The sequence below is a fragment of the Cervus canadensis genome, chromosome 27 (assembly GCF_019320065.1).
Source record: "Cervus canadensis isolate Bull #8, Minnesota chromosome 27, ASM1932006v1, whole genome shotgun sequence".
NCBI classification, from domain to species: domain Eukaryota; kingdom Metazoa; phylum Chordata; class Mammalia; order Artiodactyla; family Cervidae; genus Cervus; species Cervus canadensis.
This window is the reverse complement of record NC_057412.1, coordinates 700,449-723,979: the sequence shown is the minus strand read 5'-3', so window position 1 is coordinate 723,979 and position 23,531 is coordinate 700,449. Positions and strand designations below refer to the sequence as shown.

Below are 23,531 nucleotides of genomic sequence, written 5' to 3'. Positions count from 1 at the left end.
GGGGAAATTATGGTGACTCTAGAGGAGATGCTAAAAGTTGAAGTCAGCTCATGGTATTGCCCTGGTCTTTGTCTTGGCATAGTCCTTTATGCCACATTTCCTCATTTAAACTGGGACATGTGACAGGAGGGACAGCTGAGGTAGGTACCATCCTGGGAAAACTGTACATAACTCACTTCTGAAGGTTCAGAAATTTCTTACTTCCTTTTTATTTATTTACACTACCTTATTCTCTTTAACCAAAGGCGAAATTACACTAACTAGGTAATTTGTACTACTGCCTCCATGGTTTTTCTTTGAAAGGACAAGGTGATGGAGAGGTCAGAGAAAATGTCAAAATTCAGGTGTCACAGAAGCGGTTGTACTCAAACCATCCTTACCTTTCGTGGTGGATGCGAGGTTGGAGATAAGAATCAGTAAGGTGTCTGGATACGGTGGCATACGGAGTCTCAATTTTGGTTTACACAGAGTACATGGTAGACCTACTGCAAAACAGTATGAGCTCAGCCTCCATATAGTCTGGCTCCAAACTTGGTCCCTATTCCTATCAGACCTGGGGCTGGTCTTGAGTGACTGCTTCTAAATCCCTAAGGAGGGGTTACCCTAACAGTTCTTGCCTCATACAGCAGTTATGAGATTTTAAGACACATAAAAAAGCCACATTGTGGTCCCTGGTACACAGTAAGTGCTCAGTAAACCTTACCTATTATTAAAGCAGTGAAATGTTGACAAACATCTTGCCTACAGACCCTTTTAATGGGGCAAGCACGGGCAGGGACAACAGTTGCAGGGGAATCAGGAGCGAGGCTTGAGAAAGAGGCATCGAGTCCAACTCCTGCCTCAGTTGGTAAAGTATCCGCCTGCAACGCAGGAATCCGCCTGTGATGCAGGAGACCCCTGGGTCCCTTCCTGGGTCTGGCAGATCCGCAGGGAAGGGAAATGGCAACCCACTCCAGTATCCTTGCCTGGAAAATCCCACGGACAGAGGAGCCTGGCAGGCTACAGTCCATGCGGTCACAAGAGTTGGACACGACTTAGCGACTAAACCACCACGGCCACCACCACGTGCCGGGGCCGGCACAGCCAAGCCTGTTGGGCAGTGAGCTGTGTGTGCATGTTTGGGGGTGGGGTGGGGTGGGGCGAGGGTTATTCACTGCGTCCAGGGCACGCACAATCCCAGACGGTTACTAAATGGCCTTCCAAGCTTTCAGCTTGGTTCTCTTAAGTGAACGCCCAGTAAACATTGAAAGAATATCGGTTTGAGCCGGAGTATTAGCCTGTCCTTAGCAACAACACGTGGGTCAGGCTATGCGCACAAAACAACAAATGCCAGTCTGTGCCAGGCAGCGTTCTCAGCGGTTTATGAGCATCAAGTCACTCACAGATTATCACGGCCCCTAGGAAGCAGGTGCCCTTCACATCCCCCTTTTATGCAGGAGCCGGCCCCAAGGTCAGGCAGCCCGCGAGGGATGGGGAGAAAAGGGGAGCCCTCCCGCCCCACTGCCGGCGCCGGGCGCCCACTTTTCCCGTCCAAGGGGTCCAGGGAAGCCGCCCCTGGGCAGCCACGCTGGAAAAAAGGAGAGCTGTGGGCAAGGTCGCCTAGGGCAGCCCACCCGGGTATCCCCCCAGCGGAGTGGGAGGTGGTGGTGGTGGGGCGCAGATCGAAGCCGCAGAACGTTCCAGAACCTGGGTGAGCGGCCGGGGGGAGGGTGGGGGTGCGGGGAGAGAGAATCCCCGTGTCCCGCAGATATTCCCGCGCGGAGCAGTGTGACCGCGGAGCAGGCCCCTCGCGCCCGGCAGTCGGGGCGCGCGAGCGCGCGCAGGGACCGCACCGCACCGCACCGCAGCGCACGCGCACACGGGGGCGCAGGCTCGTCCGCCGCCCAGGACGAGACGGGAGGCCTGGAAAGTTCCAGCTGGTTCGAGAAGCGTACGTAGCCAGCGCGGCGGCAGCAGGGTCGGAGGGGGGCGATCGGCGGCTGCCGGCGGCTCCCGGTCGGAGAGACCCGCGGCGCGTCCCCGCTCCGTCGCGCCGGCCAGGCCCGGGGGCTGGGGGCGGAGGAGGGGAGAGGGAGGGTCCCCGGGCGCCGCCGAGAGCCGGGCTTTTCGATGGGGGCGCGGCGCGGCCGCCTTAAGGAGGGGGCGTGGCCTGGCGCCTGTGTAGGGGGTGTGGCCCGCCGAGGGGGCGTGGCAGCCCCGTCTGCGCAGCTGCCAGCGGCTTTAAGCCCGGGCTCGCGCGGCCGGAGCGTGCTGTCGCCGCCCGGGAGCCTTCCGGCCCAGTTAGTGAAGCCCGTCAGCTTCTCCGCGCGGGTCAGCCCGCCCTCCTCCGGTGTCCTGGGAGCCGGCTCCGTGCGGAAGCCGCACGCCATCCGTTCGGGCATGCCCCGCTACGAGCTGGCTTTGATCCTGAAAGCCATGCAGCGGGTGAGTGACCTTCCCACCGCCCCCCCCACCTCACCTCACCTCAGCCCGCCTTCCCCGCTAGGCCGCCGCCGCCGCCCCTTCCCTCAGTCCCCGCGGGGCCCGAGGTTGGGGGAGCGGGGGGACTGGGGCAGCGGGCGTTCTCGCTTGGTGGGGCGCTTGTGGAGTGGGGGGAGGCCCCCGCCTGCCCGGCGAGGCCGCGTGCGCGCGGGAGGCGGGGGTGTGCCGGCGCGGGAGGGTGTGTGTCTCGCACGCGGCCTCGCCGGGCGGGCGGGCGGGCGACGGGAGGTGGGGGGACGGGCCGGCCCTCGGGATCCCAGTGAGAAGGTCCGCGGGGAGGACACGCGCCAGCGCAGGCCTGGAGCCCAGGGCCCCCCGCGCGCCCGCCGTCGCGAAGCTGCCTCGTCGCCGGCCCCGCTCCGCCGCCGCCCACTCGCCTCAGCCTGCCTCCGCCGCCCGCCCGCCCGCCTTCCACTGTAGCGCCCGCCGGCCGCCCCGGAACCGTCCGTGCTCAATAAAACCTTCTCCAAAGCGTGTGTGTGTGTGTGTGTGTGTGTGTGTGTGTGTGCGCGCGCGCGCGCGCGGTTGTGTCTGGACCATGGTCGCGTAGAACCGGTTCTCACTTTAAAAAAAAAAAAAAAAAATCTTTGATTTTCTCTTTTTGTGACTTCAGAGGCAGTCCTGCTCCGGGTGCCCTTAGCCCAGTTTTCATTCATCCAAGTTGTGGCCTTTTTTTTTTTGCGCCTTCCGGAAGAAACTTGGCTTCCCCCCACCGCCCCCCCACCCCCGCCCTGCTTTTGATTGCTCTTGAGGTAGGGGATTTCAGATTTGGAGGGATGCTAAGCGATCCTGCAAGTCCGTTCCACTCCAGGGAATGGTGCGGCCGAGGACAGGGACCCCGCAGCCCGGAGCCGCTCTTCGTTCTCTGTTCTGGGTCAGGTGCTCCTCAAGCCGTCGCCGAAACCCCCTTCTGTGAATTTGGTAACGTAGCGTGTGGTGTATGCTTTTTTTTTTCCCCCCCCCCCCCCCACCCCATTTCCCTTGCAGGTATAGATAACGACGACAACAACAACAACAAAATACTAATGTTTGAACTTTGGGAACATAGCTAGCTTCTTAACAGCGCCAGAGACTTGGGCACATTGTATATTTTGGGTCAGTTTTGAAAACGAGCTGTTAGAAAGTTAGGTGGTACTTAAATTTGGGGCTATTGGAAAACTACCAATCCCAGAGCATTAGGAAATTTTTAGTTCTTTGCACACTATGAGCTGGGAAGACACCAGTGTCTCTGGATCAGGTCGGGAGAGCCTGGTCAGGCATGCTGTTGTGGCCTCAAGCTTGTTCTCCCTGAATTTGGGAGAAGATAAAGTTGCATTGTTTAGCCTCTTGAGTATTAGCCCTTTCTTGGCTCACTTCCCTCTAAAATACAGTGCTTAAAGAGAATAGGAACAATGAAAAAACTCTTCCTTTTAACTTACCCGTTTTAGGAGGTATCAGAACCTGGGAAATGTGTTGAAATTTCTTTTGTTTCACCTTGTTTTAGGGAGAAAGCAAGTATCATGAGTCAATGTGTATAGTATTTGTTCATTCCATAAACCTTTGAAATGAAAATTCAGAACTCTTTTATCTTTAGGATAGCTTCTGAGTACTGTGCGTTTGTTCACAGAGCTTCTAGTATGTTAGTTAAATGTATTTATTATATACTTTTTTTGTGTGAAGATTATTCAATCATCTGTGGTGTGGAACACACATTTTTTTCACTCCAGATAAGCTACATAGTGCAGTTTAAAATAATAATTCAATTAACTTTTCTTGAAATCCTGGCAAGTGTGTGTGGGGGGTACTTTGCAGATAATCAAGGTGAACTCCTGCCTGGAGGTGCAGGCCTCCATGGCTACAAATAAGGACATTGTAACAATGATGATGAAGTTGTGTTGAAGAGATCCTTGATCTAAATAAAGTAAGATTAAACAGTAAAAAAAAAAACCCTCTCTTTTTTTGCATTCATAAAACGTGTTTTTGAGTAGGTTGTCAATTCGAGTAACAAACACAAAACTTCTGTCTTCTAAGTTCTGCTTGCTTTCAATTTGGGGAAATTGAGTTCTAAAATAAGATCAATACTTAGGGGGGAAATGAATGAAAAATGCCACTGTGAGCTTTGACAAGCTTTAGGAAAACTTCCTTTCTAATATGCAGCAGTTTTGTCCTGCTGTAGGTAGCCCATTGTGTGTAACTCCCAAATTTTAAGTAGCGTATCTATTTTTAGACTTGGAAATGTGTATGCCTCTTATGGTGCACCTTTTTGATGACTTAATTTCCACCTCCCTCAAGTCATTTATGTATTTTGGAATAGAGGGAATACTCTAGGTGATTTTTAAAACAGATGTGGATGTTGAGACTAATTTTTTCAGTCTTTTCATAGATTCCCAGAGAGATTTTGTTTCTTTTTTGGGGGGGATACTCTATAGGTCTGAAGAGCGTTTGAGCCTGGTGGGCTACAGTCCATGTGGTTGCAAAAGAGCCCGATGTGACTTAGTGACTAAACCACCACCATAGGCCTGAAGAGCATTCCTCCTCTCTTTGGGGTGTATTACTTTTACCTGTCCAACTCTTGCATTTCCTTTGACTCCCTAGCTCAGAGTCCTTAAAATTGAGCATAGAAGAGGTGTCGAATTTAAGGTGCAGATACTGTGTTGAGGCTTTCATAGCATTTCTTGTGTTGGAGCCCCACTACATTGTAGCAGTCTCTACAGGAGTCCCCATTGGAAGATTTCAGAGTGTAGTATGTAGAATGATTCCTTATTGAACTATATTCAATTGTGTGTTAGTCACTTAGACGTTTCAGTGCTTTTTCTCGTTTGCAGTTGGGAGTCACTGTGAGTCTGCTTTTTTTGCACTTGGAAGTCTGTGCCCTTAGGAATGTAGATGCCAGACCTCCCAAGAAGAAATTTACTTGCATGTACCATTTAGCTTGAGTTGTATTAAACATGTATATATAAAGTTGACTTATTTCCATATTTCCCCTCTTTTTTACCAGTCTGATGCGAAAAGTAGATAACTTTAATTCTGAAAATTGATGCAGTAAAGTCATGGATGTTGTGAAACTAGACTTTTAAAGGTCATGATTAAAGCCATTTGAGAAGGTGGATGCTTAGACCAGTCTTAGACCATTATGTAGAAGAGTCTCCAGAACAAAAAGGTTTTGAGAAGCTTATCATAGATTTAGCATTGTGAGAGTTACATTCACTTCTTGCAAACACAGTATTCAAGGCTGTAGTGTGGAAGGACACAGCTGCAGAGGAAAGACCACACACTGCAGGCAGTCTCAGTCCAGCCTATGGAAGACATTTTCCAACAACTGAAAAATTAACAAATTGCCTGTGAGATGGTGAGTTTTCTCTCCACGTCCCTGCTGACCTCTTGCTGTGAGAAGTTTAGGTAGATAGAGGAGAGGAGAGGTCATGACTTTGGTGGGTGAGATAGGACTCTGATTTCTGAGGTCCCTTCTCTTGAGAGTTTGAGAAATTGCTTATGTCTGTTGAGTTCACTTTGCAATTTGATATAAAAGATGGGCGCTTCATTTAAGCTAGGTAAAAGAATGAATTGACAATTTTTTAACTTAAAGCCATGTACTATGTTGAAAAGCTGAACTTTTAGAAAATATTTGTACGTTTGGGGTAGGCTCAGGAAGAGGAATTTTGAGGTTAAAAAGAGATCTATGCAGAACATTTATATTTTTTGGTTACTTAGTTTAGGAACACGTAACATGTATTATCACATTTGCCCAAAGGATGATAACCAGTTGGCATATTTAGAGTTGTAAAAGCCCTGGGAAAATATTTTTTCCTGAAGTCTTCTCATTGCTACTCAGGAATTTTTCCATGAAGAATTAAAGGTTAATGGTTTAAATAATTAGTTTAGTTCTAATTCTTAGTTTAATTCTAAGTAAATATAGGTGTGTACAATAAAATAGCATTTATATATTCTCGTATATTTTTCGAATAGAAGTAAAAGCAGATGGCTGCTTTGAAAATCTTTTTAATTAAAACAGATTTCACAAGTTATTTTATGTTCAATATCTTTCATATTTAATTTTGTTGAAAGATTATATTTAAAATTTTAAGGCTAGCCCATTGAAATAGTTCTTTGCAAGTAAAGAGTTTTATGATGTGCTGAGTTTATGACTTGGGGTTTTTACATTTAGAAATAGAAGTGTAGTTATATTCTAGTTTCTATAATTGTACAAAGCAATAGGTTTTCTGATAATGCAGGGAAGAGTTTCTCATATTTTTCTTCAGTCAAGCATTTTTGATTAGAAGACCTGGCAAAAGTGTGTTCTAGAGGTGTATCCCAAGTTTAGCGTTTTGTGAAAGTAGTTTCTCCAAACTGTTAGCATTTTAGATACTTTCTGGAGGCGTAGGGTCTAGCTGGGAACTCAGTATGAGACTGGCCAACCTTAGGTCATTGTAGCTTGGCTAGCTTGGCAATATTTGATAACTAGGAACTAGTGGTATTTTTGCTGTCAGGTGGTGGCAGACAGAAGTTCAAATGGAAACATCCTTGTTCTAGTTGTCAGATGACTGTTTGGTCTTTTTTTTTCCACTTCTTCGAGCCTGCCCTTAACAGCTTAGCTTGTATCTTTATCTTCAGTAACCACCCTTTGTGTTTTGCCCTTGAGCTACAGCTAAGGTACAAGGAGTGGCTGGGGGCTAATCCTTCACCAGATGTGGTTTGTATGTGTGAAGACTGTTGGTCACAAGTTTGACTTTCTGCACTAACCTTTTTTTGTTTCCTTTGTGACTTGCAAATTCAATGCAGATGTTGATTGCGTTTCAAAATCTAGATGTTTTCACATGGAGACTACCACTGAATCTTCTCAACCTTTAGATTATAAAATCACTCCAAGGAAAACTTAAGTTTGAAAGCAATGAAGAAATTCTAGAGTAATGTTTTTCATCTAGTACCCTCATTGTATTTGTAGTACAGGTAGGACTTATCTGTTCATCATGAGGAATGCATCTTTTTAGTGGAAGGCAATTCTAACCCAACAGGGATTGTTGCCAACACAGGTAGTTAATCTTTTCTCAGGGGAATCAAATTGAAGGAATTAGTCAGATTTAAAGAAGTCATTAACATTTAATGACTGTCTGGTAAGTTACCAATTTATCTCAAGGAAAAACTACCATCAGAAGTTTGGAAAAAGACAGTTAATCCAGTCCTGTTATCCTTGTTGTGCTCCAAATAGCAGTTGGCGAACTGTATGGCTCACAGGCCAAATCCGACCTGTTGCCTGCATTTGTGTGGCCTGTGAGATTAAGGAAGGATTTTACATTTTTAAATAGTTGGGAACAAATTAAAAGAAGATTTTATGGAAGTTATATGAAATTCAAATATCAGAGTCCATAAATACAGGTGTGTTGGAACATAACCCTATTCATTTGTTTATATTTATTATCTGGTCCTTTACCAAAAAAAAAAAAAAAAGCTTGCTGACCCCTGATTTAGAGGAAACAGACATAATTTCCTAGGTTCACCATTTATCTTAACTTCTTACAGTGTTATATCCTGAGATTTCTGCTTTGATTCCTTCCTTTCCCTCCTTTTTCTATACTGTACCTTTGCCTTCGTATGGTTTGCCTTTCTTTGGTAGCAAGCCGAGAACTCTGGCATTTTGTGCTTTTCTGTGCTGGTTATAGCCTCCTGGATGTTCCCATGACACTGCTAACTCGGTTTGGTTCAAACTCGGTGAGTTGCCTACCCCCAGACTCGCCCGAGTTGTTGCTGTTTGTGGCTCCTGTTTTCTGTCACACGGGGCTAAACCAGTCCGACTCTTGGTTCCCGCAGTCTCATTCCCATATAGTCTCTTCTCTGCCCTAGCTGAGCTACTTAGGTTCCTCGCTTGGGTTCTTGCACTTTCTTAGTTGATCTCTCTAACGTACTGCTGAGGGGAGGGTAATCAATGCCTATTAAATATGTTTTCTGGGGTGCAAAAATACAAGTTTTTGAAATACTTTTAAAGAATTAAACTGGGATGCATTTTTAGGGAAATAATACAAACCATTGTATAGTGATGCCTTTTTGATTACTTCATCACCTCCCCATGTCAGTTGACTGTGTCAACACCATTGCCAAATTACAGCACATTCAGATATGTGCTCTTTCTCAGAGATACTTGGAATGAAGTCTGGCATTCAACGCCACCTGTGATACGACTCATCTTTTTTTTTTTTAACCTCATCTTTTAATTTCTTTCATTCTCCATTTTTGTACAGTACTGAGTAAAGAAAATTGCTGTATATCCCTATAAATATCATTCCCTTCTATTTCCTTTGGTGCCTGTGTGATACTGCTTTTCTTGGAATGATCATCTCCAAGAAAACATGCCTCAAGTTCATTTTGACTCTTTTGGTATATGAAACAAATACTGGGGACCTGCCCTGTTTTGAATTGTAATCTTTCCTTTGAACTTGCATGGTGTGTTTCTGTGTCTTATCCCGTGGACAGCTTTCTCGTTAGTGTTACAGTTTATTGGTGAATGTTTCATATCTGCTTTGGTAGGTTACATGTGCTTGAGGGACAGGTCTGTTTCAGGTCTGCTCTGCTTTACCCACAAGGTTGATGCTTATTTAGCTTCCTTGGGGATTCCTGTTCTCATCAGTCTAAAGCAGTTCTTGACTATGAGACAGCATGCTGACCTCTGGTGCTAGTAAGTTGCTTTTAGATCAGTACACATTGCATTGAGGGAGTTGTATGCTTACCAGAAGTTGTGTTGGTTTCCACGACTGTTTCACGGCAGGTAATCTTGCTTTTATAATATAATAGTTTAAATATGTAAACTGATGAAATGAGTGCAAACTTTTTTTTTTCTCTCCTGAAAACCAAGTTGGATTCTTTGGAAAAAAACATGCTGAAGGTGAGTCCCTAAAATAATGACTGTAGAATCAGGTATAGTTGTCATAAAGTTTTGGAAAGAAGATAACAATAGTCCAGGATGATTCTGTATGTAGACTGCCATACAAGGACTCCTTAAAGCTTTGCACTTTGGTGAAACTGGAATGGAGATGGTAGATGATGGATTTATAGATAACAGTTTAGATCAAGCAGAAGGAACTTCGGTCAGCAAGGAGCTCTACGTCATCAGTCCTGTTCTGCCAAGTGCTTGACCCCATACTCAGATTGGGAAATACATTTATATATTACATGTAGGTAAAATGTTTAAGGTATGTATGATTTTTTTTAAATTTCCTATTGTAGCTTTAACCCCCTTTTTACTTAATACTTCTGTGTATGATTGTTTTGGATACAGATGCTTCTGCTTCAGTAAGTGCTCCAGTTTTTGTTTTCTCAATGAATAGAAGAGCAAAAGATCCGAAATGAAGGTCCTGGTTGTGTTATTTTGGAATAAACAAAGAACTGACTCTGGGGCAGCAGAAAGAGCTTTAGAGACAGTGAACCTGGGTTTGGTTCCTGGCACCTAGCTACAAGGAATAGTAACCCTCTTGGATCCTCATTCCTGTCTGTGAAATGGGAGTGATCTGTCAATTGGAGGGTCTTTGAAGATAAATTGGTAACATAACCTTGGAGGTAGTAGGTGTTCAGTATGTCATTAAGGTACCTTTGTGCGCTCAGGCAGGGTATTAAACTTTATTGTGTAATTTTCCATTTTTCCCGCTTTATTAATGAAGAGACTCCAAAAGGTAAATTTTGTTAATGTGTAAGCTACCAGAATCCAAGACTTGAGTCAAACCTGGAATGTAGCACTTGCTCAGAAGTTTTTGAAATGAACATGAAAGTTTTTGAAGTGAACATGAGCCATACTTTCTAATAGCTTGTATGCTAATTAAGTAAGGTTGAGCTTTTGCATCCGTGAAATGTAGAATGTATGTGAGGGGGTCCAGTGAATGAACTCCACCGCTTGGAACGACCTGTCAGACAGATGTGCAACGTTGATTCAGCAGCTGCTGGTCTTTGCCAGGCTGAGTGCACTGGGATTCCTCATCAAGAACTAAACTATTTTGAAGCTGGACTTTGTGTTCATCTCTGTCTCTCATCTGACCTTGTAGAACTAGTACTCAGTTAGACTTATGTCTTTTTTAAGTGAGGAGAAGGTTGGAGAAAGTGAAGAAAATCTAAAGAAAAGAATTACTTTGGATAGGCTTGTAAGTGTCAAAGTGATTTGAGGCAGGTGAGGGGAAAGCTTAGTATTTTAATCTTCAAGTAAATTTTGATTGCTGTTTGCCGAATTGCTGCTGAAACTTCAGGGATGACCCTGTTTCAGTAAAATTGACACATGGAGCTGGTGGATCATAGCCTAATCGATTTCTGTTGCTGTGTGATACCTTCGGTTAGTATTTTTCTGTTCATTTATTTTTTTTAACTTATAATTTTTGATGGAGCAATGTATTATAAGACTACACCTTTCCATTTAATACTTGATTTTTTAAGAGTTTTTTTCCATTCCTATTGGTACAGATTTTATTTTTATAAAGGAATTAAAATAAAATAGTATTTGGCATTGTAGCATATATTGCTGGAATGTACATATATCATTAACATGATTGAATTTTAAATAATTATCTTGTAAGCCAGAGGGACCTATGATCCAAATCTGCAAGACCAATTTACAAGAGAATGCACATTTTATTTTGATGTATATTTAACTGTCAGCCTCTGAAGTCCAACTTTGTTTCAGACTTAATTTGTGACTTTTTTTTGTACCCGATTATTTTACTCTGAAGCTCCATAATGAGATATTGGATGATACAGAATATCAGGCACTTATGAAGCAGATTGAGAAATGTGTGTGTGTGAGTGGATGAAGAAATAAGAATGTGACTAAGAAGATTGAATAGTAACACTGGTAATTTTAAAATCATTTTCATTGTGTTTGGAGATGGCAGTGTGAAGTAAATATGTTTGTGAGTTAATGTGAAAACTGTTTAACAAAGTTGTCTAAGGAATAGAAAGGTTATGTGTTGAATTCTTTTGACTTCGGTGTTTTAAAACTGGTAAGTATGAATTAGCCTTAGATTATTTTGTCGCACTTTGTAATGTAATTCAAAGACTGAAAAGGGTTAGTGGGCCTGTGGCAAAATGGTAGAGCTGCTACAGGTGTGTGTGTGTGTGCACGCGCGTGCTCGCTCATGCTGGTGCTGGTGCTTACCACTACAGTGTATTATTGCCATGGGGAGTGCGGGCCTGGTTTTGCCACCTTGTCTTTATCCTATTCTTAGCCAAAACTCCAGATGTTACAAGAAGTTGATTTTTTGGGGTTCCTTTTGTCTTTGTTACATTTTTAGATGTTTGCAACAAAAATATTGAAGCACTGTGGATCTAAGGCAATGTATCTGTTGGTCAGATTTGGCTAACATCGTGTAATTTCTGATTTAGATAATGGGTTTTAGATGTTCTTTAAAGACATCCTTAATTGCCTTTGGACCTCTTTCAGCATTTAGGTTACAGAAATTGCCACTCACATTGACAGAACCCATCTAGTTAATTGACCATTGATTTACAATAGGACTAATAGTAAATGGCAAACACATCCAGGTCTTTAAAAGAAGTATCAGTTTATATCTAGTTTTGGACTAGTGGATTATGTATGCCCATTTAGGCCAAGTGTACATACAGACTTCAAAGAGTCGCACAAAGACTGCGGTATGACTTAGTGTGAACTGTCAGAAATTGGTATTTGTAGTTCACTTTCTCTTTAGATGTCTGGGTGATTGCTTATTTTAAGGATTCCTTAGTACAGTTTGGTTTACATCTGCTGTACTGAAGTCCTACAGGTTTGAAATACTGCTTCTTGAAAGAGTTTGCTTTATCTAGAAGATGACATTTTCCCTCAGGGTATATCAGGGTAATTCACGTTAGCTTACATGATCCTTGGAATATAGTATTACTATGAAAAAAAATTAGGTGTTTCTCTAGTCAGAGTGTAGAACAAGGGGATGATGTGGCATTACAATTTTTGGCCAGGCTTCATGTTTCCATAGAACGGAAGCCAAATCATTACCCTGACTGACTTTCCCTTTTTGTCTTTGTTACTTCCCCACTCCCACTCCAGGTACTCAATAGCAGATTGCAAATAAACTCAGGTCCAGTTTGTTCTTCCCTACCTTTCAAGTCCAGGGTACAATTGACTTGTTCCCACTCATCTCCCCTATCATTTTTATTATGATTACAGTGCCCTAGTTAAGGGAATCCCTACCCACTTTGGGAACATTTCAGTAGAGATTGACATGGATGAGAGCTTAAAAATGGAATTGCAAGTGAAAGCAGAGACTTCTTAAAACCTCCATCTGAAGCACTCAATGCTCATAAACTGGCATTTGCCTGTTTCTGCCCTAGCTTCAAGAATTCCTGGTTTTGAATTCCCTGGCAGTCCAGTTGTTAGGACTCCGAGCTATCACTGCTGAGTGTGCAGGTTTGATGTCTGGCCAGGGAACGAAGATCCTACAAGCCCCGTGGTGCAGCCAAAAAAATTAAAAATTCCTGGTTTTGTCTTTGTTTAGACTTCGATGTTTAAAGTGTCTCCTTGGCTATTAAAATGCTTTGATTTTTGTCAGGTGTAGAAGCCCGAGGGCAGCTCTAACAGCCAGGTTGCTGTGGAAGTAGTTCAGTACAGGGACACCTTGGCTGGGTGGTGGTCAGTTAAGTCTGGAGGTAGGATCTTTGTCAAGCATGTATTAGAGGAAAGGTGTACTTCAGTGTCCTTTTAAGAAAGTTGGCTTCAACCAAGGTAAATATATAACCCAGTAGTAGGTGGCTTTGATTCTCATTCTTTTGTGCTAGTATACTGCTTGTTTTCTGTTTTGTTGGCAGTGACATGAGAGCGCAGTTTTGTAACGTTTACGATCTTGAAAACTTAGAATGCTGAGTTTCCATCAGGGATGATCTTTAGTTCACGAGACTCTAGTAGCCTGATTGGTTTCAGGGATGCCATTCTTATGTATAGACTGAGGACCAAGAGTTTGTGCAAATCCAGTTTAAGAAGATTAAAGTGAAGAAATTTCTCCTAATACCCTTTCCTTTATTAAATATTTTATCTGATTTGGATGAAATAATTGGAAGCTGCTTACAATTTCAAGATCTCCTGCCTTCTGACATCCAAGGAAAGCATTTCTGATCTTATTTCTCTGTATTTTACTTGTTCTATCTTTGAAATGTAAGAGAAAAATCAGCTGCATTTGTAATCTGTAAAACCATGCCTCAGTTTTATGTTCACTTCTTCGGTTCTGTTCAGGGCATAAACTCGACCATTCCTTCCAAAAACTGTTACCCTGTTTATGGTCCTGTTGTTTAGTTCTTGAAAACCCTGTATTCCCCAAACCTTTGAGAAGATTAGAAGATTTAAAAGTTTTCTAACCAAAAGCATCTGCCTGAGGAGTCATCCCAATTTCAGGATCTTCTGTTTTATGACTTGGCCTTCTGGGAGTTAGAATCTGGTTTACCAGGAAGACTCTTGTGTTTACATTTTCTGGCCTCAGTCTCATGGAAAAATGAGAAACTTCTTGGCTTCTCTTCTTCTAGGAACAGTTTTTCTAGGAACATAAAATTGGAACCAAGTAAGATATGAACGGAAAACATGAAGGTAAACCATCACAAGTTGACGTGGTTGGGTGTCCTACATCTATAAAACTTATGGCTTGTAATACCTCATCCTCAGTGGCTGGTTTAAGCAAGTTGTGTGTATTGTGTGTGTGTGTGTATTCTCCATTTTACACATGAAAACACTGAAGCAGAAAGGTACCCGGGACCACACAGCTCAGTAAGGTGCCAAGTTAGGATCCTAAAGGCAGTCTCAAAGCTAGAAGCTAAACTTTTGATCACTGCATCCACTGTAATAGTATTAGAGCGAAAAAGTCGCTTTAGACCGAAGGAAGTGTTTCACATCTATTTTGAGTGTCTACCACTATTATGTGTTGTAGACTATAGGACAAAGTTCCAGCTTTCCTGGGGCTTACATTCTAATGAGGGAGACAGACTTAGCAGATGCTGTGAAGAGAAACATCAGGATAAAGGGACAAAATGTGGCCTAATATATTTTTGTTACAGTGCTCGGGCAAGACTGAGACTTCAGCGAGGGAGCGAGCCTTGGCCACTAGCTGTGGGCAGAAGAGCAGAGATGAGTGCAGACGTGTTGGAGTGATTATATTAACATGCATTCAATCTAGCAGGCTTCTATTTTATAGGTTGTCGCCAAGCCTTCCCGAAAGAATTGACTGTATATGATGGTTGTTTAATGCTTACTTTTTTCCCACAGGACTTTTACCTAGTAATCTACCTTGATTAGTAATCCGTCTTGATGATGTTGGCTTGAACTACATGTTTTTTTCTGTTTTGTAGAAGTGAGAATTAAAGACATGGGCTTGAGCATACACAGAAGTAACTCGTTTAACGAATCTCTGTATTGTACCTATCACCCAGCTTCAACAGTTATCAATGTTTACCACTCTTGCTTTATCTCCACCACCCCTTCCCTTTATTCGTTTATTTTTTGCTGGAGTACTTTTATATTTTTTTTTCCTGAAAATTTTACACCTTTAGAAGAGTTATAAGAACCATTAAGTTAACACTTGTATGCTTTTCCCATAGATCACTGGTGATTAAAATTTGCCCTATTGGCTCTTTATCTGTACCATCTGTTGCTGGTATTGTTGATCTGCCTTTCTTAGGAATAAGGACTTTCTAACCATATCATGACCATTACAAGTTTGACATTACTACAGTACAATTGCAGAATGTTCAGTTTGTGTTCAAGTTTACCTTATTCCAGTGTTAGCCGTTAGTTCTTTAATTCAATATTCAATCAAGGTTCATGCATTTGGTTGTTACTTAGTCTCCTTGATCTTGAACAGATCTTGAACCGTTCTTTGTCATTAAAGACAGTGTCACTTTGAAGAGCCCAGGCCCTCTAGTCTGGAGAGTCCCTAGATTGGAATTTGTCTAGTTGCTTTCTCATGATTAGAGATAGGTTAAACGTTGCTGGCAGGAATATTACACAGGGATATCAATGTGTTATACGAGGAGACAGGTCAGTTTGTCCCATTGTTGGGGATGTCACATAGTCATTTGGTTAAGGTGATATCCACCAGATTGTTCCATTATTAATGTACTTTTTTTCCTTTAGAAATTATTAAGTGATTTATGGAGTGACAAACTTGAGACTGAATATTCTTTTCTCCAGCAGTCTTCCACCAGATTTAGCATTTATTGATAATTCTGAATCAGTTGGGGTTACAAAGAGTTGGACACAACTGAGCAGGTCACACACATGTGCATGTGTGTGCATGCACATACTAAATCAGTTTTTGCTGGAGTCCTTTAAAGCAAATGCAGACAGAAAAATTCACCTGTAAATATTTAGTATATATCTGAAAGGTAAGGGCTTAAAAAAAAAACAAACAAAAAAACAGTGCCTTTATGCCACTTAACCATAATTCCTTAACATCTGATACCCATATTCAAATGTCCTAAATTGTCTTAGATGTGTCTCTACAGTTGACTTGCTTGAACCTGAATCGAAGCAGAGTCGACAGGTTGTATTTACTTGATGTCATGAGGCAGCTGTTGTCAACTTCATTCATCCATTCTGAAGTCCCCATCAAATGTTTTCACCTTCTAGCATCAAGCATAATCATTGCCTCAGAACATTACTTCATTAGGGATTACAGAAGATGATTCTCAGATTGCATCATTTCCCCTGAATTGATTGGCAGATTTTATTTTTCTGAGATGTATTTATTTCTACTTTTTACATATATCTTCCTGGGGAGTGTTGTGAAAGGACACATTCTTCATCTTTACTTCACAGAGGATGGTTCTGGACTTCCTTAGTAATTCTTTTAATATGTCCTCAAATTTAGAGTAGTTATCATGCCTACCTCTGGGGGATTTTGTGAGGATTAAATGATCTGGTGCATGTAGTATAAAAATGGTGCCTGGCACTCGAGTTGGGAAGTGCTAGTTATTAAAGTAAGTTTTTAGTGAACTCTTCAAGTGTTAGTGGAGAGGCAGAGATGGGAAAGATTTCTTCCTGCGTTGACATCAACAGGAGGCTGGGGCCTGTGTCGAGGGAGCTGAGGGAGGTGCTGCTTGCCCACACCAGCATGGAAACAGCTGTAACACACGAAGCATGTGCCACTGCTCACGGTGAGGTGGCTGTTGGCAGTTGCAGAGGTGAGATCTGGGACACATTGTGAAGTGGAGCTAGCACATGAAGGAACATAGGTAGGTGGATGAGATGAGATGGTCGCTCCAGACAGGTTTCTCCTGGGTCATGGCCCACTGAGGTTTTCATCTGAACAAAGGGCAGCATGCTTGCCTAGTCTGATCTGCCTTGTCATTCTGCACACTCTCAACCAGCGCTGTTTGAGATTGCAAATCACTTTGCTAAGGGAGGAAATGCTTAACCTACTTCTTGGCCTTTTAATCTACCTTCTGTTACTGCTTTAAAACCCAATTGTTGATGAGTGTATAGACAATTGGAATTTTAACACTCTTGATAAGGTGCTTATTCATTAATATTGGATTCATTTAACAAACATTTGAGCATATAGTGTGTAAGATGATGTTCTAGACAGACCAGCCACATCTGTGAACCTGAGAGACGAGTCTCTGCCCTCATGGAATTTAACGTTCTGGTAATGAGGTGACAGTAAACACAACGAAGATTTATTGAAGTATGTTAGAAGTTGTTGCGTGCTGTTGGGGGAAAAATAAATCAGGATAAGGAGAGATGGAGATGGTTAGGGAAATGACCTTTGAGCCAGAAGGTCAGGGTGCTAGCAGTTGAGATTATAGATGTTCTGATTGTGGGTATATTTTTGAGATAAAGCCAGCAGATTTTGCTAATGGATTGATTGTGTGTGGGTTGAGGGAAAGTGAGCAAGCCTTCCAAGTGAAAGTGGCTCAGTCGTGTCCGACTCTTTGCAGCCCTATGGTCTATGCAGTCCATGGGATTCTCTAGGTTAGAATACTGGAGTGGGGAGCCTTTCCCTTCTCCAGGAGATGTCCCCAACTCAGGGATTGAACCTGGATCACCAGCATTGCAGGTGGATTCTTTTTCTTTTTTTTTTTTTTGCAGGTGGATTCTTTACTGTCTGAGCCACAAGGGAAGCCCAGACCTTCAAGGATGGCTGTTAATTTTTGACTGAAACAGTAATAGTGAGGATGGAATTGATGTTCTCTGAGATGAGGAATTCAGTGGAATAGTTTGAAGGGTGATGAACCAAATTATGCATACTCCCAGGGAAAAGGTGGTTACAAACAGTTCATTCAGTAAGAAGAGTGGTCTGTAGATTTTACTATGAGAACTCATCTCTATAGATCACCGAGCTAATTCTTTCAATCTTAATGTTTTAAAGATGGAAGTTAGCAGAGGACGGAAGTTAGCAGAAGAAAGAAGGATGACTGAGACACATATAGCCATGGTAACAAGGTCAGGTGTAGAATAGACTTTGAGACTTAATTTTTTAATTCTAACACTGAAAAAGAGAATGGAGGCAAAAGCCTTCATCTTGAATGAGAAACTGGTTAAACCTTGATCTTCTAGCTGAATTTTCTGATCTGCACGTTTTTACTTACATAGGAAGCCTGTGCCTGGGACTTCTTTTTGTTTTAATCTCTTTATTTTCTTCATACATGTATCCATCACGTATGATCATACATAGATACTTTAGTTGGACTTTATCCTGTGCATTTTTTTGCAGTCCCTTCTGTTTAACATTTGTTATTTATACATCTTACGTGTTTGCAAGCTCAAAAATTTTTAAACTTTTTAATGTTGATGTTGAATGACTTTTATTAATATTGTTTCTGTTAATAAATTGCCCTTTGCATTAAAGATAGTATTGTGTAGTGATTAAGGGAAGAAGCAGTTTAGACACAAATGGGGGTACAAATCCAGATGTAAATACAAATAATTGTATCCTGGGGTGTTACACTACCTCACGGGTTTCAGTTTTCTTGTGTGTAATATGATCATAATAATTGTACTTCTCCCACAATTATTGTGAGGATTAAAGTAATGCAGACAGCACTTTAAGCACGGTACCTACAAGGTGTCAGGACTTAGTGCCAAGTTTTTATTTTTTAATCTCCATTATGTATAACTTACATGATAATCAATCTTTTACAAGCAAACCGCACTGAGCCTCTTGAATTCTTCCCCATTCAAAATTAACACCAATGTTTAGTCATTGGGATTACATAATATGGTACCATAGGCGCTACAACTCTTGTTATTTTATGTTTTCGTTGCTCTGAAAGAAATAGGTTATTGGAGTTTGCTCCATACACATGTTCTGGCATCATCCAATAAAGGTTGAAACCAGCGGTAGTTTTAAAGTTGCCCCCATACCCAAAAGACCTTCTTCATTAGCCGAGACTTCTTTAGAAGAACAACCAAAACCAGACAGACCCATTGTGAGCCACACTCGGGCAGTGGTAGAAGCAAGTCAAAATGACTGCATCTCAGGGGTGTTTGTGTATGGATGAAGTGATAAGTCTGGTGGTTTATGAACTTTTCCAGGTGAGCAACATTTTATTTGAAGAATTAATTTACTTACCTGGGAAGTCATCCCTCCTAACCCCTCTCCCAGCAGTACTTTGCTTAGAGTATAGAGCTGTTCTGGTTGGTCGAGTCTGCTAGAGCAGGGCTTTAATCCCTGCTCATTCTGCCTCACCTCCTGCCCCTGTGCTGGGACACGGTGACTAGGAACCCTCAGAATATAAACCCTCAGAATAAGCCATTTGAGTTTAATTCAGGGCTTCAGACAGTTCTTATATACTTCCAAAAGCTTGAATAGTGAGATTTAGGTATAGTAGAAATACTTTGCCAAAGAAATTTAAGGGCAGGCTCCTTAAAAGTTTTAGGGACTGTTCTATGACTACATACAATGTCTCCAGCTCCATTTGTAATTTGATCTAAGAATTGATCTAAGTTGTATTAGAAGCACTCGGCTTTTGTTTTGGTGTCCCTGATAAACTGCTCTCATAGCCAAGCTCTGCATTTTTAAGGGAAGCAGGGGTTGGGCAACGGAAGGTCCTGTTTCGAGTATTTACATACCAAGCATGAATAGCCTGTTCCACTAGTGGAATTGGCTTTATTGGACTTTGAATCAAGATGACGAAAGTGAAAAATATGTCTGAAAAGTAGATTTTTATGTAAATTTAGTGAGTTTTTTTTTTTCCTTGAGTTTTGCTTGAGTGAGTTTTATTTGAATGAAGTGATGTAGATAGGCACTAATAGTTGATGAGGTGGTTGGGAGTTAGTTCGAAATATTCATGAGAGAACTGCATATTTAATACATTATTTTATCTATTTCTTTTTTATCAATAAATAACTTCTAAGAAGCTCCTATGGAGAAGGGAATGGCAACCCACTCCAGTATTCTTGCCTAGAAAATTCCGTGAACAGAGCAGCCTGGAGAGCTATAGTCTATGGGGTCCTAAAAAGTTGGACTGGAGAAGGAAATGACAGCCACTCCAGTATTCTTGGCTGGAGAATCCCATGGACAGAGGAGCCTGGCAGGCTACAGTCTATGTGGTCGCAAGAGTTGGACACGACGGAACAACTAAGCACGTAGCAAGCACAGCACAAGACGCTCCTAAAATGCCTTGGGGTATCGTTGGCAGTTTAATTTGAAAGAGGCTGATGGCACCACTTCCAGTCTATGCAAGTTGTAGATGGTGAAGTGACATTTACTGAACACCGGCCTGTTGCACTGGGCAAGATGACAGACTTCCTAGGTGTGCTTACTCCTTATCAAACCGTTGGGTCAGAAAATGCACGAGACTTGGCAAGCCTACTTTTGTCAGTACTGGGTTCTGCCTGTTCAGATGGTACTTTTTGAGCCCAAAGCTAAAAAGATTGTGGTTTGGTCACCTTGAGAGTCGTTGCGTTCTACTCTTTGTCGGTCCACGTGCCTCATTGACTTGATTATGACTTGGAGCCCTGATGGCTTTAGAAATTGTTTTACTTGTTCTTTGTTTGGTTTTTATGGCAGATGAATTTCTTTTTAGAGTGACCATACATCCTATTCTGGACAGAGTGTCCCAGAATAACTTCCTAGTTTGAAAGATAAATTGTATGGTCTCCCTAGATAATAGAAGAGAAATGTTAGATTTGGTCATTATAACTAATTTGTTTTGATTATATTATCTGGAGGAGTTTAATAGCTGATGTTAATTTGATCTTTCCTATTTGACTCTTTCTAGTTCAAACAGCAGATATTTATGTATGCTTCTCTATCTGGATTAATTCTTCAGTTGTAATTTAGTTCATCCAAGTACATGAAACAGTGCTTTCATTTACCAAGATTGTATTCTAATTTTGTGCAGAACTCCCAATAAAACCCTGTTGTCTGAGAAGGAAGCCCTCTCCTGTTGGCAGGAGTGTCTCTGTTTCACGACACCCTTGTGTTTGATTCAAGTTGGCTAAATTTATTATACTGGCCATTATAACTAGGGGACTATTTCTTTATACATTCTATGACTATTACTTACATTATAATTGTTTTCTTAAAAATGCACTATGAGGGAACCAGCCCACATACTTACCATTACTATACCTACTTTATTCCTTGTCCTACATTTCTCACTTAAGGGATTTATCTCAACTGTGAACCAGCTTAGTCCTAGAAATATGAAAACATAAATTAAAAGGCTTCTTTTTAGCAGCTGGAGAAAAAATTTTTTCCATGTGTCTTCTTTCTAACAGTAAAGGAACTCTGGATAGTGTTCACTATATTTTTGTTGTAGAAATGTTTACTTATTAAAAAGAGTGAGAGAAAATATGCAAAACATACTGTATAGTTTATTTGAGACCATTTTTAGGAATTGCACAGTTCATCTTCTGAAAGGCTGAAGTTCAAGGCTGTGACAATCTAAATGACTCGATATGAATTTGGCTGCATTGCATTGAGTATTTTACATCTTTCTATAAACTGATTTGACCTATTTTAATTTTCCTTTTCCAGTCTTCACTAGGTGCTGGTTTCTGGATGTTTTTTGTTTAAATTGGAAAAATCTTAAATCTGTCCACAGACTGACACAGTGTCCCGTGAGATGGGGGCTGCCGGCAGTGGCTTTTGGAGGATCTGAGGAGGGAGGAAGCATTGAGAACTGACTAGCGTTTGCCCTCTCTCTGCCGCCTCTCCTGCGGGCAGACCATCTTTTCTCTAGCTGACCCGCTAGCTGTTCTAGGGAAGTTAGGGGTTAGACCAGCCTAAGCATTCATCAGGGAGCGGAGTATGGCTTAAGATGTCTGATGTGCGTCATGTTTGACAGTGGGAACAGTGTGGTCAATTTGCACTGCTTCCTAGTGATCAGAGAAGGAAGGGCTTAGTTTGTGCCTGAGTGCTTTGTTCTTCGAACGAATAAGCTGCTGTAGTGGCCACTACAATGCGTACTCCACTCCACCTTCCCTCCAAACAGAAATAAACACTGGGTGTTTGTCCCTCTTGAGGAGATGGCCAACGACTGCCATTGAGAAGAGAGACACTTGAAATGGCCCTCGGACCAGTGAACTAGGCTTACCTGTGTGTAAGTTGGAACAGAATGGCAGGGGTGTGGCTGGATGTTGGGTGGCAGGGGGAGCCCTGTTGACAGCGGGGAAGGATCTCATAACTGCCAGCTACAGTTTTCTTTGTAGTTGAGGACCTAATTCATAGTGAAACACTAAAGGTGCCCTTTTAAATAATAATTGCTTATTAGTTATTTGATTAGATTTTATTTGAAATTTAGGTAATTCTTCCTAAATAATATCCAGGTTTTTAAAAAAAATAACTTGAATGTTTCAGGGTCAGAGAAAGTAGTCATAGAAATACTACCAGTTTCAGGATTTGGCAAGAATACAGTGATACAAGTCCCAGCTTTTAGTGTATTTTTGTTTTTGTTTGTGGCAGTTTTACTCATGCCAGTCATTATTGACACTGAGTTTTAGGATGAAGGATTTTAGTCAGTTTTTTTTTAGTATAGTTGCTGTAGTGTGTTAAGCTTCAAAAAGGCATAGAGAACAGTTTAAGACATTTCTATGTGGCAGTATTATTAATTAGACTTAATAACTAATACGGTAGAGCATTTATCTTTAAGCTTTTTTCCCAGCTCCTTAAGAGGTATGTTGTTAAGTGACTAGTACTGTGGTCTGTTTTGAAAAGAGGTGGCTTTAGTATCATTTATAGGACTTGATAACTTTGCTACTGATTTTTAAAGGAAAATATCTCGGTTCATCAAAAAGCATCTGCTTTGTCAAGCATAGAAAAACGTTTCACTCTGACGTTGGGTTATCTCAAAAGGAGAAATCACTTCAGGAGTTAACATGTGGAAGGCATTAGGTTGAATAACAAAATGTTTTTCATATTCTTTCTCAGCTCCAATTATAATTACTTTGAAGGTTGAGAATTTTTCTCTTTTTCCAGGAGAAAACCTGTCATATTCATAAACTCAATTTTAGGTAAATTTAAATGTCTGTTTTTCAGTGATTTTCTTAATCCAGGACTGGAAAAAATCTGATTAATACAATTAATAAAAATATCTGATTAATAATTTGTTACCTAATGGCTTACAGATGTCTGTTTTGTTTAGGTTTGGAAGATATAATAATAATGATGTTGTTTTTCAGTCTTCCAGAAAAATTTTCTCTTTTTCCCTTCTCTCCTTGCTTTGTATACCATTCAACAAGAGAGCATTAAAAGGAAAAATCATTCAGCAAAATCACACCTTCAGTTAGTGCCTTTATCCTCTCAGAGGATCTCTTGGAAATAATGCCTGTTGGAAGGGAAGGAGATTACTTTCTTTAACATTAAAAAAAAAAAACCCAAAACTTTTATCAATGTCTTCTAGCTAACAAAATAAAAATTCAGGGTTGTTTATAAATTGTATGTTCCTAGTTTCTTTGTATGGAAAATCTGGTTTCCCTTTAAGGCAGGAGTCATGTCACAGTTTCTAGGTTAATGTGTGATGACTAGCACAGATGTACATTTGTGGTAGGAATTTAGGGAAATTTTGTGACAGTAGTTTACCTAGATTAAGCAATACTTGGTATTGTGTTTGGGAGTGGATAATAATACCTAGTAAATACCTGTTCTATCCAGGACCCTAACTTA

At 41.6% G+C, this 23,531-nt stretch overlaps 2 protein-coding genes across 4 annotated transcripts in view; both read left to right on the top strand.

The window, feature by feature from the left end:
* Positions 1-1,731: 1,731 nt before the first annotated feature.
* Positions 1,732-23,531, top strand: part of SLC5A3 (solute carrier family 5 member 3) — a 33,708-nt gene continuing 11,908 nt past the window's right edge. Inside the window, exon 1 of one of the 3 annotated variants that reach the window (XM_043449054.1) lies at positions 1,732-1,930. The gene's annotated coding sequence lies outside the window, so the exon portion shown is untranslated. Of the gene's footprint in view, positions 1,931-2,292; positions 2,425-15,980; positions 21,970-23,531 lie in introns of those variants that run through there. The other 2 variants (XM_043449052.1, XM_043449053.1) reach the window with 2 other exon arrangements.
* MRPS6 (mitochondrial ribosomal protein S6) overlaps positions 2,095-23,531 on the top strand; it is a 64,097-nt gene continuing 42,660 nt past the window's right edge. The window contains exon 1 of the mRNA XM_043449055.1: positions 2,095-2,424. Coding sequence (XP_043304990.1) covers positions 2,110-2,424 — 315 coding nt within the window. The 5' untranslated portion in view covers positions 2,095-2,109. The remainder of the gene's footprint in view (positions 2,425-23,531) is intronic.